The 17,949-nt window shown below is 44.0% G+C and overlaps 1 protein-coding gene and 1 non-coding gene across 2 annotated transcripts in view; both read left to right on the forward strand.

The window, feature by feature from the left end:
* The first annotated feature begins 899 nt into the window (after positions 1–899).
* On the forward strand, positions 900–971 carry Trnae-uuc. Its single transcript has one exon. It is a non-coding gene; the product is annotated as a tRNA-Glu (tRNA).
* A 3,458-nt stretch (positions 972–4,429) lies between these two features.
* Positions 4,430–17,949, forward strand: part of LOC112572455 (putative universal stress protein SH1215) — a 70,452-nt gene continuing 56,932 nt past the window's right edge. Inside the window, exon 1 of the mRNA XM_025252151.1 lies at positions 4,430–5,526. Coding sequence (XP_025107936.1) covers positions 5,367–5,526 — 160 coding nt within the window. The 5' untranslated portion in view covers positions 4,430–5,366. The remainder of the gene's footprint in view (positions 5,527–17,949) is intronic.

Below are 17,949 nucleotides of genomic sequence, written 5' to 3' on the forward strand. Positions count from 1 at the left end.
AACACTAATTAACCAGATAGAAGTCGTCGGGTAACTGATCAACACGTACGGTGCTTTAAGTACTGATAAGTAAATCATTTCCATGAAAAGTCAGAGTCTGGGATAATATTTACGAACTTGCCCGAAAAGGAAAATCGTCGTCTCGTCAAATCCTCCTCACACCTAAAAAGTCAACAGTCGATGACCTGTGCACCATATGCGGCACACGGTTTTTAGGTGCAAAGGAACAATGGATCGCATTTAGGCTAAATGGACATGTTCTGCTCTCAGGAAATAATGAAGCGACATAGATATATAACATTAACACAGTTGCCACTTTTATCTGAGATCATATGTCAATCGATCGTCCCCCTCATGGGACACTACAGGAATCTTTCCTCACAGCCATGCGACTCCGGCATCATTCAGAATACCTTGAGGTAGACGAAGTACAAGGGACGCTACCGAACATTGTAGTGAACAAGGGACGCGACTCTTGCACAGTGCTTCGTTCGTGCTTCGGAACAGCGTTCGTGTGTGTGACCAGCGGCCCCCCCCCAAGCCAGCTTATCAAGCAGCCCGCAAGCGGGCTCGGAAAAGCGCTGCTTCGAAAGCCAAGCTTGCGAAGCCGCTTTTGGCTTCTCGTGTGTCCGCACCTTTAGTGGCAAGCCTTATCAGCCGACATTCCTCTTTCCTTCCCCCGATGACCAGTCCAAGCGGACCACCATAACCTTTCCTTAGTTTAGTACCAGTCAAGGGTCGAATGAATAAATCCATTACAGCATAAAGGCGCAGCCGAGAGCTATGCGGACACTGTGTGTATGCGTGCGTGCGTGCGAAAAAGAGAGCAGCTACACACATTCTTTTCCATCGAAAAATAAAACTGTACAGACTGACTTTCTTAGCCAGTTCCTCCGTAATCCCATGTGGTCTAGTGGTTAGGATTTCTGGCTTTCACCCAGGCGGCCCGGGTTCGATTCCCGGCATGGGAAACTAAAGGTTTGTTTTTTTCCCGAAATTAAATTCTTGATATTTACAGTATTGATAACTATCGTTTTGTACACTAATTTAATAAGTATATTGACTAACCACACAAACCTTTCTTGTTTCCTTCTTAATAGTCAACGGCGAAAGGTATTAAAACTCCCATTGTTACACATTCCATACTAATTGTATGGAACCGGATAGAGTGCAGATGGCTCTGCTAGAACCACTAGAGACTACACTTTCCTTTTGTAATTTGCATAAGTGTGCATAGGTGCAGTCTTACGTATTTCTCGGATCAGTTTAGCTGATAATCGCTGCAGACGTTCTCAGGGTACCCAACTAACCCGAAAAGTGCAATGATCACGGAGCTTTTTATAGGACTGTGGCCAGAGATGCGGGTGCGTTCTCTTTATGAGATCCGGAGGAGCCTCCTCAGGCAGGCCTGACGAGAGGGGGGGACAGGGGGGTCTGGTGTACCCGGGCCCGCGGCTGTCAAGGGGGCCCGGCCTTGGTCAGTGGATTTTTTTTTTCTTCTTCTCCTTTTCTTTTTCTTTTAAAGAAAGGTCTAAGGACAGAACACCCAAGCATTACACATGCAGAAGTTGAGTTTGAGTGTAGATATTGAGATTCGAATTGTAAACGTACATTATATACTGGGAAAATAATTTACGATTACAAGTACAAGGGGCCCGGAGAGGTCTGTCCCGGGGCCCGGGCTGGCTCACGGCGGCCCTGTCCTCAGGCACGTGCCCTCAAATGTCTGGATTCTCCATTTCGGCAAGCAGTATCACATCGATAGAGTAGAATTATGTACAGATTATACTTTGTAGTAAAACTTTGTTGTCACGCCATTGCCGCTGTAGGTGGTAAGGATATCTGTTCTACCTTGGAGAGGTACACGTGCATCCTTTGTTTTCTTGCCTGCTCTAACCTCTGTACAGTCGCCTACTTCCATTTCTGTCCGCTTTGTTGCTGCTGTGCAGCTGTTTCCGTGGGATGGCTCACTGATTTCTACTCCTCCCAAAACCCGGTAATAGTCAGGTGAGGTGCTATTAGCTATAAAAAACCTGTTTCGAAGTAAGCGATAAAAACCCACATTATCGCCTCTCACAACTTCGTGCTAAAAATAAACTCGAATGGAGGAAATGTCGTCTACTCAGAACTCGGCTTTGTTCCCCCCTTGATATTTATGTTGTATTTGCTGTTGGCTCGAATGTGTGTGTGCTCGAGCTCGCGCGTGCTAGTGATTGCGTTGGTTGAATGGAGGAATTGTTGCTGCGTGAAATATGTTTGTCAAGTTTCTTTTCGGATTTTTATCTTGTCTCCTTGCCAGTCTTTCATTTTGTAATCTTTGCTGTAGACACAAACAAAATGTTTCTACGAGACGAAGCGAGAAAAGTAAAACTTTAAAAAATGTAAGAGATAAAAGAAATCCAAACGGTTGGAAGAGCGTTGAATGAAAGGGGCTAGCCGTGCCTAGAGGACTGCACACCTCCTTTCTTCTGTAAAGCTATTAGGAAAGCAAAGCATCCGAGCAGGCCTCGATATAACCACTTTTTCTGGAAAAGTCGATTGTAGCTACCTCAGTTAAGCTATGGATCTTTTTTACTTTTTTACTTACCAAAAAAAAAAAAAAAAAAGCCAACGAAAAACAAAAAGGAAAAAAAAACAACAACAAACAACCAACAAAACAAACCATTCATGGAAAAATGACATTTTTTCACTTGTTCATTAAAGTACACTTTAAAATAAGATTTTTCCCACATTATGAAACGGATACAGCGCAAAGAATGGAAAATGAAAAAACGGATTAAAATAAAATCAACAAAATATGTTTTTATATAAATTTATAAAATATTTTGCAGTGACTTTGATCCATCCTCTCTTATTGGCTAATTTTCAGTTTTTTTAAATCGTCTAAGTGAGCCAAGTGCCCTTTGAATGATGAAAGTAAAATTCTCTACTAGAAACGAAGTTATTCTGTCCCCACTCTTAAAGTGAATCACGTTGAAGGGAAAAAGAATAAACACTTTATCTTTCAGGAGATGTATACGTTCTTGCTCTCCCTCTCTCTCCGAACCTAATCTGTTTTTCCTTTTCTCCATATCTTACCTTCGCTGAAAAATCTCTTGTTCTTTTTTCAGCCACATTCCAATAGCGTTTCTTGGTTTCAATTTTAATCTGTCGCAGTCTCACCTTCCACATTTAAGTCAACTCCTGCAGCAGCCACTTAGTTCTGCTGTCAAGGTGAAGATCCTGTGGCAAGATTTTAAAAATTCCTCTTCCTCTTATCTCTTTCTTTCGTCAACATTTCCATCGTCTAGACTCTGACCTGATTAATTCCGTTGCTTAACTCTCATTCAATAACATTTTCTCTCTTTTTAAATCTTGTAATCAGTTTCCTCTACCTTAATAATGTCGCCAGGTTACTTTTTTTCTAAATAACTTACGTGTTGGTAAATAAAGTTCGATCTGTTCCTTCCCAGTAGCCACACTAATGAAAAATTGTTTTATCTAATTTTAAACCTCTGAGCTGATTTAACAGTTCAATGATTCCGTTCTAGATGTTTCGTTTGGTCGCTTTGGTAATTTTTTTTTCTCTGGTTATGTTCTCTTGTAACTTCCGACGCTGAACATCTGTCAGGGGAACTCACCTACTTTGTTAAAACATAGCCAGTCGCGATTGCGCCCCTTTGTATTCCAAACTGTGCAGCTTTCGGGAATTTGTTTCTACTTTTGCTATTTTATCGCATATCTTTTCTAGCTGTTAAAATTTGAAGTATTCCACCCCAACCCAGTAAGCAGAACTTGAAATAACATCGATACACGATATGTTTTCTTTGGACGAAAAACCATCAAAGTTTAACAACGGGCATTAATTGCTGTAATAAACAAGCTAGCATGGTGGCATCGTGCAGCACTGAGATTTTAGAGATAAGACAAGTTTGTTGCTATGGAAGCATATTTGACTGTTAATCCCTGAACAATAAAATGCAGCATTACTTTTTTTTTTTTTTGGGAAAAAAACTGTTTGTTGCGTTGATTTATAAATAACTGCAACACAAGCATGTTGATGTGCCATGGCTAAGTGTCGCATGACACTATATGAGATTTCAAAGATCGACATCTTTGTTGCTATGGAAAAAAATCATAGGGCATGTTGCAGACAAGCTGGCACCACGAGAAAGGAAAATTGGTGCTACAAGTGCAGCAGGCGAACAGAAATCACAAGCGGCCTCGTCTTATCCGCAACATACGATGCCACCTTTCCTCACCAGCAACATGCATGAGACCGCATCTCGCAGCAGGTGACAATACCGTGCAGTGCACACCGTGAGAGGAGGATCACACTACCAACATCCAAACGTCAGGTGCACGCTCTACCTCCACGTCAGGCCCGCAGCCAACCCAACATCTTTCACAACGCCCGCGACCCCTGTACAGAGCGAGAGAGAGAGAGCAGCTAGCGATGTCTGTCCTGGACGAGTAGCTGATATCTCCTTTTCACTGTTCGTTCGACACACTCCGTCGTCGTTGTCGTCTCGTATATTATCTAACACGGATCTTGGTAGCTCGGTGTCGATGCGCAAAAGACGAAGCGTCGAAAGTCGCTGGAACTCAGCTCTCGCGTGGTGGCTGTTGTAGCGTACCATCCTGTTACTTTCTTTTTTCTTCATTTGCTAGATTGCAAATTTCATTAAAAAAAAAACAAAAAACTTTTCATCTCTCTCCCACCAACTCGAACCACTAACAGTTTCTCCTAGAGAATCGTGAATTTCGGGGTTGCGCTCCAAATTGCACCGAACAGTTCAGGTAAAGGGGTATACCGATACCTTCTTCCCTTTGGCACCTGGGGGCTAAAACCTACGGCCTCGCATCACTAGATGCCGCTGCCGCTGTGCATCGAGAGTTACCTGCGCCTGACTCGCTGCGTGCCGTGAGTACCTTGCCAAGTTGGAGAGTAACACCATCTCTCTCGCACCCACCCCGAACCCACTACCTCCCCCTCTCACCATTTCCACTCCGCGCTTGCGTGCGCGCCTTTTCCACCCCCACTTATTTTTTTGGCTGGAGAGAAGACAAGGGAGAAAACTACTCGGAGGGCCTCCAGTTCGCACGTGCGTCCGTGTCATCGTCCTCTTTCTCTTCTTCTTCTTCGTCCTTCTACTTCACGTGACCCGTTACCTTACGTCGGACGTCACTCGCAGTTCGGGTGTGTAGTGAGGCGTTCGACCACATCATCGGCTGCTGCAACTGAACTCACTTTTGCTGTCTCCGGCGGCGGTGGTGGTGGTGGTCGTGGTGGGGTTGTTGGTGGTGGCTGTGGCCGAGGATAGCGGCTGACTAGACTCTTTGCCCCGCGTCGTCTCTCTGTGTCTAGCTGGCTGGCCCGCTGCGGCATGGCTTTAACACCGACTCCCTCTGGCGGCGGCCGATTGTCGATCGGAAATCTGCAGCCCACTATGTCTCACTCGGAGAGTCGCACGGATATGTCCAGCTTTCGTGCCATCGTCCTACTGGCCGTGGATGACAGCGAGCCCTCGGAATACGCCTTCAACTGTAAGTAGACAAGAAGTTTACTCTCCTCCAACCGTCTCCCCCTCCCCTTCTCCCACCACACCCCGTTCGGCGAGGGACGTTTTCTCAGGTCTTTGGTTGACACATCGCGACGAACTGCGGAGTCGCATCTCTGATAACGACTGAGGCGTTGTTGTCAATGATGGCTATGGGCCCTGAGTGATGTTAAGACACTAAAAGAGAAGATCATTGCAAAGAAAAAAAAACCTCAAGAAAGTTGTTTTCGCTGGTTTTAGTGTCTAACAAACAAACAAACAAACAAACAAACAAACAAACAAACACGAACAAACTAAAAACGTCAAAAAAATAAAATAAAGAGACAAACAAATAACAAGAAATTATGATTCTTTAGAATAGAGTAGCACTGATAAAGATTTGTCTTCTGGAATCCATATGTAGGTCAACACAATAAGATATTTGTATAGACCAGTCACGTGAAAGCAAGAAGCAATTGTCATTTGATCATTTGTCTTCTTTTAAGACTCGCAATACTGAGAGAACTAGTGGGATGCAAATTCTTTTCCCAATGATTTGGTAAAGCTCGGGACAAGATGCTATTTCTTTAAATTTGGGTGGACACCCTTCTTCCGTTCTTAAGATAAACAAACGTCCTCATGAACATGCTGTCTTAACGGTCTTGATGAGTAAGCATATCTATTCTGTGTTGTTGATATATTTCTGTGAAGGGATGTTTCTAGGAGTGTATCCCGAGAACGAAAGGAAGCTGTTCTCCAGATGTGGGGAATCAGTATCTTGCACGGAGCTTTATTCACCATTAAAAGAAGTAGCTTCCTACTAGTTCCTTAAGTAATGATTTCCGTTCATTCACGATTTTTGTTCTTGCTTGTGATATCTCGGTTTATGCGCGCACGAACACACACACATACACACAGAGAAATAAAGACACAAGACTCAAGAAGAGAGAGAGAAAGGAACGCAAACATTTCCACACACAAGGATGCGCACGACGATGCACGTGCACATCTTTACAGGCTCACCTGCACGTGCAGTGTCTTTTAGCAACATTGTCAGACATCTCCTCCATCCCCTCCCCCTTCCCACTCATTCCCTAAGGCTTGCGTAAGAACCTTGCTTCTCCCTCTCTTCTCTTTTGTGAGATTGCACCTTCTTCCCTCCCTTTACAGACTCTTTCCACTCCTTTTGTCAACGACCCCTGACCTCAAGGATGTGTTGCAATGCTTTCACGAGGGAAGCCAATGTCGTACACTAAAGAACATGGAAATCGGGTCTAGGGACAAGATGGCAAACTATTCACCTTCGACCTTCTGCACATTTTTTGGGAGGATGTTTAGTGCAAACATACCCCTCACCCCTCTCCATCAGATGTGTCATCGCTGTTGTTTTAGAATTACCGAGCGGAAATGAATTAGAGGTTTGTAAAGTAGGTATTCATCTTTCTGCAGGGAAATCCAGATAAATTCTCTCTATTCCTTTGAGTTTTTTTTTTCTTTGCGAGATTGCACATTTCCTCTTGCGATGTGAACTTGGCAAACTTTTTCGGATCGCGATAAATTTTACACCTGATGAATCATTGCTCTGGAGCGACTAACAGCTGTAATATCTAGAGGCTCTTCTTTGAGCTGTACTTTCAATCATTTGAAAACAATTGTCTTCTACTGCTCTCTCTTCTCTCAATGACCTCTGTGTGTGTGTCGTGGCTCATTCATTAAAATATGGATTGTGGAAGATTGGAAATTAAAGTCCTGGGACCAGTTGCACACCACATTTTTAATTTCAATCAGTTTTAAGACTTAAATCAATTTAGGCAATCAGTGCGCAATACAATTATATATATATTTAGCTGAAATGGTTTTAGGTCAGATAAAACTGTTAAGAGATAGATTTTCATTCCCGTCAGCAAAATGTTTTGGAGGCACTTGTGAAACGTATATAAATGGCTTAGAGGCAAATGAATAAAAAGTTTAAAAAATTGCTTTCTTAGCCCTATTCGACTGACTAAGCGCTAGGCAAGAGAATGGAGAAAGAAACTGAGGTCGGTCCGTAAATAAAAACAAAAACAGTACTCTGCTTGATTGAGCCATTAAACACAGAAAAGGAAAGCAAAAACAAAAAAAAAATAATAAAAATACCATCGACAGCAAAACAAAGAAAAAAAATCAATCTAATATATTGAAAGCACTTTTGTGTCATCCATCTAATTAATATTCAGCAACAAACCACAGCGTCCCGAGAGAAGATCTGAACCCGAAGCATACGATGTGCTGCACTGGGGAAAAGCTTGTGATTCACGGGTGGACCAACCCTCTTCACCCTCACCCTTGGGGGGGACTTAAGATATGTGGCAACATATAGTAACTGCCTGAAGACACCCACGAATTACAAGGTAGAACAATCGCGCATGACGAAACCTGAACATCATTGACTTAAGCAATATTCGTTTGATGAGAGGAGGATCTTCTCCGAGCAAGCCTTCTCATGCCAAGTCAAGCAACCTCATACATCGGCATGCCAAGCCAAACAGTCTCATGCCTTGGTATGCAGATTTCAGACACCGCACACGAATGCGCCAGAACACGCATTTTTCCATATTGTTGAAAAAGAAGAAGCGATGACAGCAGACAGAAGGTAGAGACAATTCTATTCTGCACTGTCGTGGAATCCGTGCCGCCCTTTTCGAAAGGGAAAATGGAATGAAACTCGCCTCTCATCCTTTGCATGCCAGCCTTTAAAGACAGTGCTCCCCATCCTCCATTCTCTAAGCACGTGCGACCTCCCCAAAACATCGATCCTGCCACCATCGTTACCACAACGAAACAGGCAGTGATTAGCAAAATTAAATGTCATTAAAATCACCAGTTGGACTTAATTGTTAATTATTGACTAGAGTGCCGGGAAAAAGTCTCCAGGTTCTCAGCTTTGGGAGTGGGTGGGGAGAACAACAAAACTCAACGGCTGCCATTTAAGACTGGCGTATTGCACGGAGATGTTGGTGATAAGCGAGAGGCTGCTCTCTCCATCCAAGCATAGCCACGCAAGACAGGAAGTGTCATGGAGTAGCCTTCCCCTTGTGAGCCAAGCTGCGAGTCGATCACCTTCATTGTCAAACGGTCTGTCCTGGGACAATTTGCTTCAAACTTGATTGTAACTAGTCCATGCACGTGCAGCGGAAGAAATGAAACACGTGTGCGAGCATGCGCAGTGCTGCGATTAGGAGCAGACACACGAAGACCCATCCTGCAGGTCCGGACATCAGACATGTGGTTAGCTGTTGTCAGGCAGCGAGTATTCGTGGATGTCGGCAAATAAATATGGAGCAGATAAAGTAGGTTAAAACAAACAAGCTAACTTACCCGATTGAAGAGCTACCGGGTAGGTGAAGCTACCCAACCAACTGGCATGGTGGGAATTTCCGAGAAAGGGTGAGCTAGTGTATGCGTTAAGGGCGAAACCGGAAGTGTACTTCTTAAACGAATATCATTATAAGAAATATTTAAAAAGTAAGTGAAAAGCTGCGGAAAATTTTTTTTATTTCGTCTGATTAAACCGCGTTCCTAGAGGAAGTTCTGGAGAACAAAAATTGATTCACTTACTGTCCTAAGCAAACTGACTGACGGACGGATGGGTGTGTATCGCCATACGACATCCTGAACCCTATGACACCATTCCCCTTGCGCATGTGCTACACAAATAATACTGAAAGGAAATGACGTCACGAGGCCTTTTTTCGATTTCAAACATTTCTCACGGCCGAAGTTTTGTTTGAAGATATCTCTTGAATTTTCTGTCTTTGTTAGCTCTATGCCTTCGTGATATTCTCTCAAAGCTGCTGATTATCTTGTGATCCTTGATTTCGTTTTGTTTTTGATCCTTGGACAAATTGAATTATCACAGAATGTCAGCCATGACGACGAAGACGGTGAGGATGACGATGATGAAGATGATATTGCGACGATGATGCTAATCTAGCTAGAAGTTACTCATCGCGAACTGTTGAATGAAATGTAAAATATTCTATCTTCTATAGTACAGAGCACTGTTTGTGTCAGCGTGACCACGTGCTGTGAAGATGCCGACATCACCAAGGTAACAAAATCCTGCGAAGTCACGCTCACTAACGCCCTCTTTCAGGAACTCTTCCCACCCACTCATTGCGTCACGCACAGCATGTGACCCCTGGAAGGCTTTCGGAAAGGTCAAATGTTGTCTCCTTCACCGTGCGCTGAGAATATCGTATTCACGGAGTGGCACATAGACAAAGCACGTGCTGTGGTTTGGACTGTTGCTGTCTACAGTTCCATACATCACGCGGTTGCCTCACCCGGAGGCTTGGAACCAGAGGTACATCCCACCCTAGGGTTATTTCCGGTCGGAACCTACAATCCTAGCTAACCTTCGGTAGCCAGAGTTGGGAGGCGGGGAAAAATTGATGATAATCCAATCTAGGCATGAGCCTGTTTTTTTATCACCGGACCCCACAACGCGTCTGGTCTGGATTTCGAGTCGATTCTGTATGTTTGTAACGGTTTGTACAGGGGTCTGGGGTCTGCAACACGTGTGTCCGCCATCGAGCCCTTGTCGAGTCTACTGGGGGTGTGGGTGTTAGAAAAGAATTTATTTGTCGTGTGGCATTGCCTGAGGAAATGTATTATTTATGGCTGCTATTGTCTCGACAATCACCAGACACTAGCAGTCACCACTACATATACTGCTATATGTACCACAATTTTTTTCCCCCTCTCTCTCTCTCACACACACACGATGCAAATCCTGTCACTTCCGTTCTACCATTAACTGCATGCATAAACGCACGCCAACAAACATGAGAACGTGCACACATGCAGGTACGGACGCACAATCACACACACACACAACTCCATACAGAGTCAAGGAGCCGCATTCAACACTCAGTTCTGACTTGTGTCTCAGAGTTCAGAGAGCTTGGAACGCATGACACAGAGTTGAACGACTTGTCACACCCTGAACATGAAATCCATTCCGGTCCAGAATGACCTGACTATGTAGGTAAACATCAGGGGAGAAGATTCTGTTTGATTGTGACATTATAATACACTCCCTTGTCTTGATGATTTGGAGAAACGTTGTGACTGTGGACAGCTTTGCAGGTGAATAGCAGCAGTGACAGTTAAAACAGTTTGTAATTTGTGGTGCAGCACTGTTGTCATGGCAAGTATGAGTTTGATGGGGTCACGAGAGGTCACAAGTCAATGCAGCTACGCACATCCTCCCCCTCCCCACCACACACTCACAAACACTTTGAGTATAAAAGATCAGAGATGACGATTATGATGCTTGACAGAGCCAATCAAGGTGTTTGATTAGTAGTTGCGGAACATGGCCCGCGGAATAATACCCGCCAATTTGCTTCTCTGTTTTGTCGACGAATTCCGACATCTTATCCCTGCCGCCGACGCCGCCGCTGCTGCTGCTGCTGCTGCTGGTCGGATCACGCAAGCGGCGCTTACGAAACGCCGGACGTGCCAGCGGCGTGTGTCAGTCAGCCAGGCACCCCGTCCTCTCCAGAGCCGCTGCTTGACGAGACAAAGGGGGGGTCATGCTCTTTGACCTTAACGAATGAGGTCAGGATCTTCCGGAACCGGAACCTCATGCCGGATGTGATCTTGTCTTCGTGTGGTTGTGGTGGTGGTGGGACGAACTGTTTCTTTCTCCGCGTCTTGTGCCCTTCTCTCATTACTCTTGCTAGTAGGGTCGTAATAGATCAGCGTTTGTCAGCGAGGATCCGGCGTCCTGGGTTCGGATCTCGTCTCGCATCACCCTAAGGAGATAATGGATGGGAAACAGGTTAACAGAGAGGTGGACGGATCCTTGGCGGAATGCAACCGGTAGGGGGAGACAATCTACGATCCTTCTCATCAGCATCAAACCTTCATCCGGGCTTGGGACCGCCAGGCTACCCCGGGGGGTTTCCAAGCGGAATTAATCATAAGTCTAATCAGAGATTATTTTCATTGAACACGCTCGACTATTCATGCCACCGAGTTTGACAAAAAAACTCCATGCTGGGAGTCAAACCGAGCTGCCTCGCGAAAAATAGAAAATTTGGCTGCAAAATGTTGGGCTTCACGAACGCGTGTGAGACTAATAACGAATTTTACTAAATAAGACGAATCACTAATACTGTGATTTGCTGTTGTCGTGTATGAAAGCTCTGGTTCCGACTGTATCTTACGCATGCGCACTGCAGCTGTAGGGCGTGAGGCTGAGTGCAGTTCACAACGCATGGGAGTTCACTCATGGGAGAGAGAGAAGGGGAGAGAGAGAAGGGGAGGAGAGAGCGTATGTGCGCGTGCACACGTATTTGCACGTGCAAGTGGATGCAGTTTTTTAGGGTGTAAAAATCGGCATTTGCGGGGTGTGCGTGAGTGTAATTGATACTTGCCGAGTAAGTGGTGGCCATCATCAACAAAACATTCCTAGTGCAACATCGCTTGGCAACTAAGCGAACGCTGCTCTCATCGTATCACACTTCGCTACACACTCTGTATTACAGCACATTATGGCTAGCTACACTACACTCCATAGGCCCTGAAAACCTTTGCTTCACTATACTTACTCTCTCATACTGCAGTACACTGTGCTGCTCTATATTTCACTACACTGCAGTACACTATATAATTCAGTACAAGCTTATAACCTCACTGGAAAAAATAGTCCCATGTTCAGCTGGCAGAAGATGCAGACCACACAAAATATGGCATCCCCACCCCTACAAAATTAGTATTTATGCAAACGAGCAAAAATTTTAATTTACAGTCAATTAATAACACATACATTACATTCGTACAAACGCACACACTATTCTGCACTGCCTTACAGTCTACTTAAAATTCAGTACTGCACCATATTGCAGTATACTAAGCAGCATTTCACTCCCCGATACAGCATGCAGCAACAGCAACAATAAGCATATTTTAGTCAACATCCACTTAAAGAGCCCTCGAGGAAACACTCATTCGTTCAGATGCGGAGACACACGGGAAACACTTAAAAACAGATTTCGAAAAAAAAGGAACACCCTCAAATGGAGGAAAAAATCCCAGAAAAAATGAAAAAGAAATGAAAAAACATACAGACTAGTAAGCACTCACGACTAAAACATTTACAGTCTGAAGCACGTGCATTTAAGGCTTACATACATACATCATTGACACACACACACACACACTTAGGTTTATAGCTTATCTCGCTTGTCTCCATTGAACCTCAACTGTCTTTGACTGCAATGAAGGACAACAAGGGAGGAAAGAGAAGAAGATAAATAGTAGTGTGCGTGTGTGTGTGTGTGTAGGGGTGTGTGTGCGAGAGAGAGAGAGACTGAGGGAGAAAGCTATTGAAATAGGCAAAAAAAAAAAAATGAAAACAAAAAAAAAAAAACAGGTAGAAGCTGCATTGGGGTGAAAGTAAGAAGGAAATTCTGGCTTTGGTGGCCTGCCAGCCAGCCAAGAAATAAAATCCACCCTGAACTTAATGTTGTGGAGAGTGACGGTGTTTGCGAGGGACTTAACAGTTCAATGTTTTTCTTGGTCCGGAGACCTGCAGCAGAACATTTACATCTGCTGGGACCTGCAGTAGAGTTTTTATGCAGGTGTGAACCCTGCAGCAGAATGTTCCATCCTGAAGTCTGCAGGGGAAGGAACACGGGAACCTGCAGTAAAATATGTGATTACAGTCTTGGTTCATTGTAACACATTGCTCAGGTTCGCCAAAACTTTACAGAAGGACATTTTACATCTCTATAGAAGCCTTGATAATTTTTTTTTCAGAGGATAGTGAGTCTGCAGCCGTCAACACCATCTGTTTTCCCAGTGTTTACTTACCCAGCCACATGCTCATCACTCAACTAATCAAGCGTCTCATTAAGCGACCTACCAGTCGTCTTCTGTCTCATCTGCCACTTTATCTGTGGAAGGAAGAAATTGTTTTACCTTAGGCAACCACGAGAACCTGATTGACCAGAAAAAAAAAACCCTGTGCAACCCATACATCTATGTTCCCAGAAAATGTCGGTTCTTGGCATCTTGGCAGGCCCCTTCTCTGTATTTGCTTATTTTTGTGGATGTAGCCCCCATTGTTGCATTTAATCTTGTCTCATGTAATGCGGCCATTTGCCATCTCTGTTTGAATAAGTTTGCGCACAGAAGCGCTGGCTATGAAATGGCAACAGTTAGCGAGGTGAAAAGCACAGGTAAATTAAGATTAACTGTTTGCACCTGAACTGGAGCCCCGCTGACGTCAAGGACCTTCAGGTGTTTTTAAAACTCGCAACAGCGCAGTGGAGCATCTCGCACAGAACTCCCAGCCCCATCGCCTCCCCTTTTCCCGTGATTTTTTAAAATTTATTTTTGACTTGCTGAAGAGTTCTTTCTGCTTGGTTAAAGGTTCCCATTATATTTACCAGCTACTTCCAAGAAATCTGAAAGGCTATCTACTATGTCTATACTGCAGAAAATTTTCTATAATACATGATGATGGTTCAAAACATTAGTTTAAGTGTTAAGTACTTTTCCTTTGTCTACTGATATAAATGTCTGAGGAAAGCTGTTGTGTATTTATTTTGACAACAGAAACATGAAGCAGTAACAGGAGCTAATGGGTGGCATTTGTCATCTCCCAATACACCCGTTCTACTTACCCGGTAAGAGGTCCCCTCCTTATTTTATAACACTCACTACAGCGATGAACTTGGACGTAAAGTCAAAGCTGAAAACCACTGAATTTCTTGTGAATACTTATGTCGTTTTAAGTGACGTGAATTTACGTTACTTTAACGGGATTACGTGAAAGAAGCAAAATACGTTGTTCTAAATGTTCTCACCTTCTTCCAAACACCTGACTGTTACAGAGTACACAGTATCTATATCCCCAAGGACAGAAGGAATTTTTTATATACTCAGAACAAAATAAAACAGTCAAAAAGCTTATAATATATAATTGTAATGATGGTAAGTACAGGAGTTTGACCGAATCTCGCAAGTGGCTGAAGAGCGTTTGCACATCGTATACAAAAATCCGTTGTTGACAGTTAGGACCAAACCTAGATTTGGTCAGCATTTTCTTAAATGGATTTGGTGGATGAAATTTCGAGCGCCGGCGCCTTGTGCTGCAGTCTGTGAGTGTTTCTGGCGAAAAGTCGCCCCACGCCAGCCACGCTTCGCCTGAGAGTCCTTCGCGTGCACAAGATCACGACCTTCTCGTCTTCACGTGCCCTGGCGTTCGATATTCCCCCTTTCCCTCCTTTCCTCCTTCCCCTGAGTCTCAAAATAGCAGCTACACGCGCCGCATCCTTTCGCTTACGTGAGGTCATGTATACGCCTGCTACAACACATCACAGCCTTGCTTTCGCAATAAGCGAGGTGCATTGCAAGGTGCATTGCGAGACCGGCATCTTTAGAAGCAAGTCTGATGCTTGTGATTTGTTGTCCCCCCTCTACACGCACACACAGACGGGGGAAGGGGGCAGAGGAGAAATAGAAGGGGGCATCGGTCTGTTCCTAGGGGACTCTAACTCCATGCTCGAGAAATCGGAAGACATCACGCGGGGAGGATTGTTGCTAGGAGGGACGGAGGGAGGAGATGCAGTGTTGCATCATGGGAAACATGTGAGTCTAGAGGCGCTGTAGATAATAGGACGGGGGCGTTTTTTGTAATGAAAGCAAATAGGTGGATCAACACTCTGTTTTGTCATTAACAGCAGCTGTCAGGTTTTTAATGCGAGTATCGTGCATGTGTGTGCGTGAGAGAGAGATAGAAAGAGAGAGACATTATTTAATGATTTAGGCTTCTGGCGCAATTTCATAGTGGTTGCAACATAATACACAATGTAGAATGCATATATTTAGCACTAGACTTTCACTCATGCATGTATAAGCATGTTATAAATACAGTTTTTAAATCCTCAGCATTAATTATAACATATTCTGCTTCTTTTTTTGAAGTACAATACTCAGTATCACAGTCACAAAACACCCTTACAGTCAAACAACAGCACCCGTATTTTGTATACCCACCGAGAGATAGCCCGCATGAGAGAAGCCGCTGGTAGACATCACAGAAAACACAAAAGAAGATATTAATCTGTTTCTTTCTTCCGGACAAGGGATCAGGACTTTCACCAAATAGAGAAGATGACTAGATTGGAAAGCCAGCTGCCATTGATAATGAATTGCCGCCATTGTTCTGATTTCGTGGTGAAAGAAGCTTGACCGTCAATGCAGGAGAGCAGGTGAACAGGTACACTCACACAGCTATGATGTACTACTGATGTGGTGCTGATAAACAGAAGCCCTACAAGGGGTTAGAGGGGGGATACAAGAAATATATTGGGATTGAGGTATTGGAAGCGCTTCTCGCCTTTTTTGCAAGGCCGGCTGCTCGGCCGTGATGTTGCCTGTAGCTGACTCCGTAAAACACCAGGGTGGTGTTTCATTTGAAGTCTTGAAAATAAATTTTAAACCACTGGCCTCAAGTTTAAGTCGACTTAGCTAAGTATGGTCTTAAATAGTCAACTTGCCCCTTGAGACCGACGACATTTTGAAGACCTGACATGCACCGACGATAATGAGTTATTTTTTTATTTTGGGATTGACATCAAGGAGGACTAAAAAAAAACATCTTTTAAATTAAAAAAAAACCATCATTGCTTTATTGTCTGGTTCAGATGTTATCCCAGACCATCCTTACAGTGTATGCAATATTTTCAGGCACGCACACAGACGTCCCAAGCGCATGCATGTCGAAACACGCACATGGACATTGGTTGTAAGCAAGTAGAGAAGCAAGAAGACAAGCAGGCAGGTGTTTAATTACCTGGCCACACGCAAGTATAAACGGTGCAATGGCTGGCCTCAAGTGTTAAAGACCTGACGAAGGCATGCGGAACTGTAATTGCCTCCGTGTCCTTCCAGAGTCAACAGAACGATCTCAGAAAGGCTGATCAATTAGTTTCCAATTTCCTCCTTTTCCTGCCAACGTATTTAGATAGAACACTTAGTGGCATCAACACCGCTTGGACCAATGTTTAAGAAAAAGATTTATCCCTGAAGCAACCCCTTTACGACTGCAGTGAAAGACATCTAGGTGGCGCTGCTAACAATGTCTAATCTCTCATGACGCAAATGTCAGGAGAAGGAAGACAGCTAGGAGAGAATAGGAGCTAGCTAAATCTGTGATAAACTTTTTTGCATAAACGTTTACCTTCGGGAATGGGGTTGGGGTTCCTGTTGGGGGATCCAAGCTAACTTGTCAGCCTCATCTTCACGTTCTTACTGATGGGAAATGAAGCCTGGGTGGTCCTATCGCCTTTGTGCACGCACCATCCAGCGATTTTTTTGTCGGCGAGTTCTATAGAGAACAGAAATAGAAGTCTTCACCGACACTTCAAGGTGAGAGTTTAAAGAGTATCGAGAGTAAGCGGTTTCTTGATGCGCCTAAGATTTATATTAAGATCACGTTGATGCAAAACAGCAACAAAGGATTATAGACCATCACAAAGCGAACTAACATCAACACATTGCTGGCTCTTTCGTTGATGTTGCTATTCATCTGTCGCCTCTTCTGTGTCGTTTAAAACTATCGCTGCTAAACCTTAATAGAATTGTCTCTTCTGCGAGCGAGAGGTTCAACTTTAATGTCTCCATCACTTCCCTTTCAAGAGTTCATTTAGAAAAATAGCTTTCAGAAAGAAACTCACTTGGATGTTTGGAACATGTAATTATGTCCCCTTTAACGAGTTTTCTTTCTTGGAGTGAAGAAAATGTGTTGCAATGACGTCATACCACACTTCCAACAGGAAGGGACGCCATTCTGTTTGAAGTCGTTTTATTTCCTGTTTGTTTTGACGCTTACAAGATCTCATTGAAAAATTGTCTCATTTACCATTCTCTGTACTGAAGTGCTCGCACGTGCTGCTCCATGTCGGGGTGCAGACGGCTTATCACAGGCTTAGCCGTAACGGTTCTTTGAACCTGCCCACTGCAACTGGTGCCATCCATCTCAGCGGACCGTTAACGGTGAAAACTTCATTTCACATCTTCATTTCTTCTGTAGCCTAGCTTGTGCCAATGTCATCAGACTTTCTGCACTTACATTTTCAATTTTTTTTTACCAAACAGAAATATTCACTTACAGAATGGCGCCATTACCTGGGGAAGATGAACGTGGTCTGTTTTTAATTTACTGTACCGGGTGTGTCTTACTGTCTGCCTCCGAACCTCGTGCTGATGTCTAAGGACTTTCACAGGAAGGGATTGGTCATTTCATGAAAGATCCAAGCATTACAAACTTACTAACATAAACACAGTGACTGTAACAGACGATCACACCGTGTGGTGGCCGGCGTTGTTGGTGGGAGATTGATGACCTGCACCAGGAGGAACAGAGATGGAG

Source organism: Pomacea canaliculata, linkage group LG9 (genome assembly GCF_003073045.1).
Source record: "Pomacea canaliculata isolate SZHN2017 linkage group LG9, ASM307304v1, whole genome shotgun sequence".
NCBI lineage: Eukaryota > Metazoa > Mollusca > Gastropoda > Architaenioglossa > Ampullariidae > Pomacea > Pomacea canaliculata.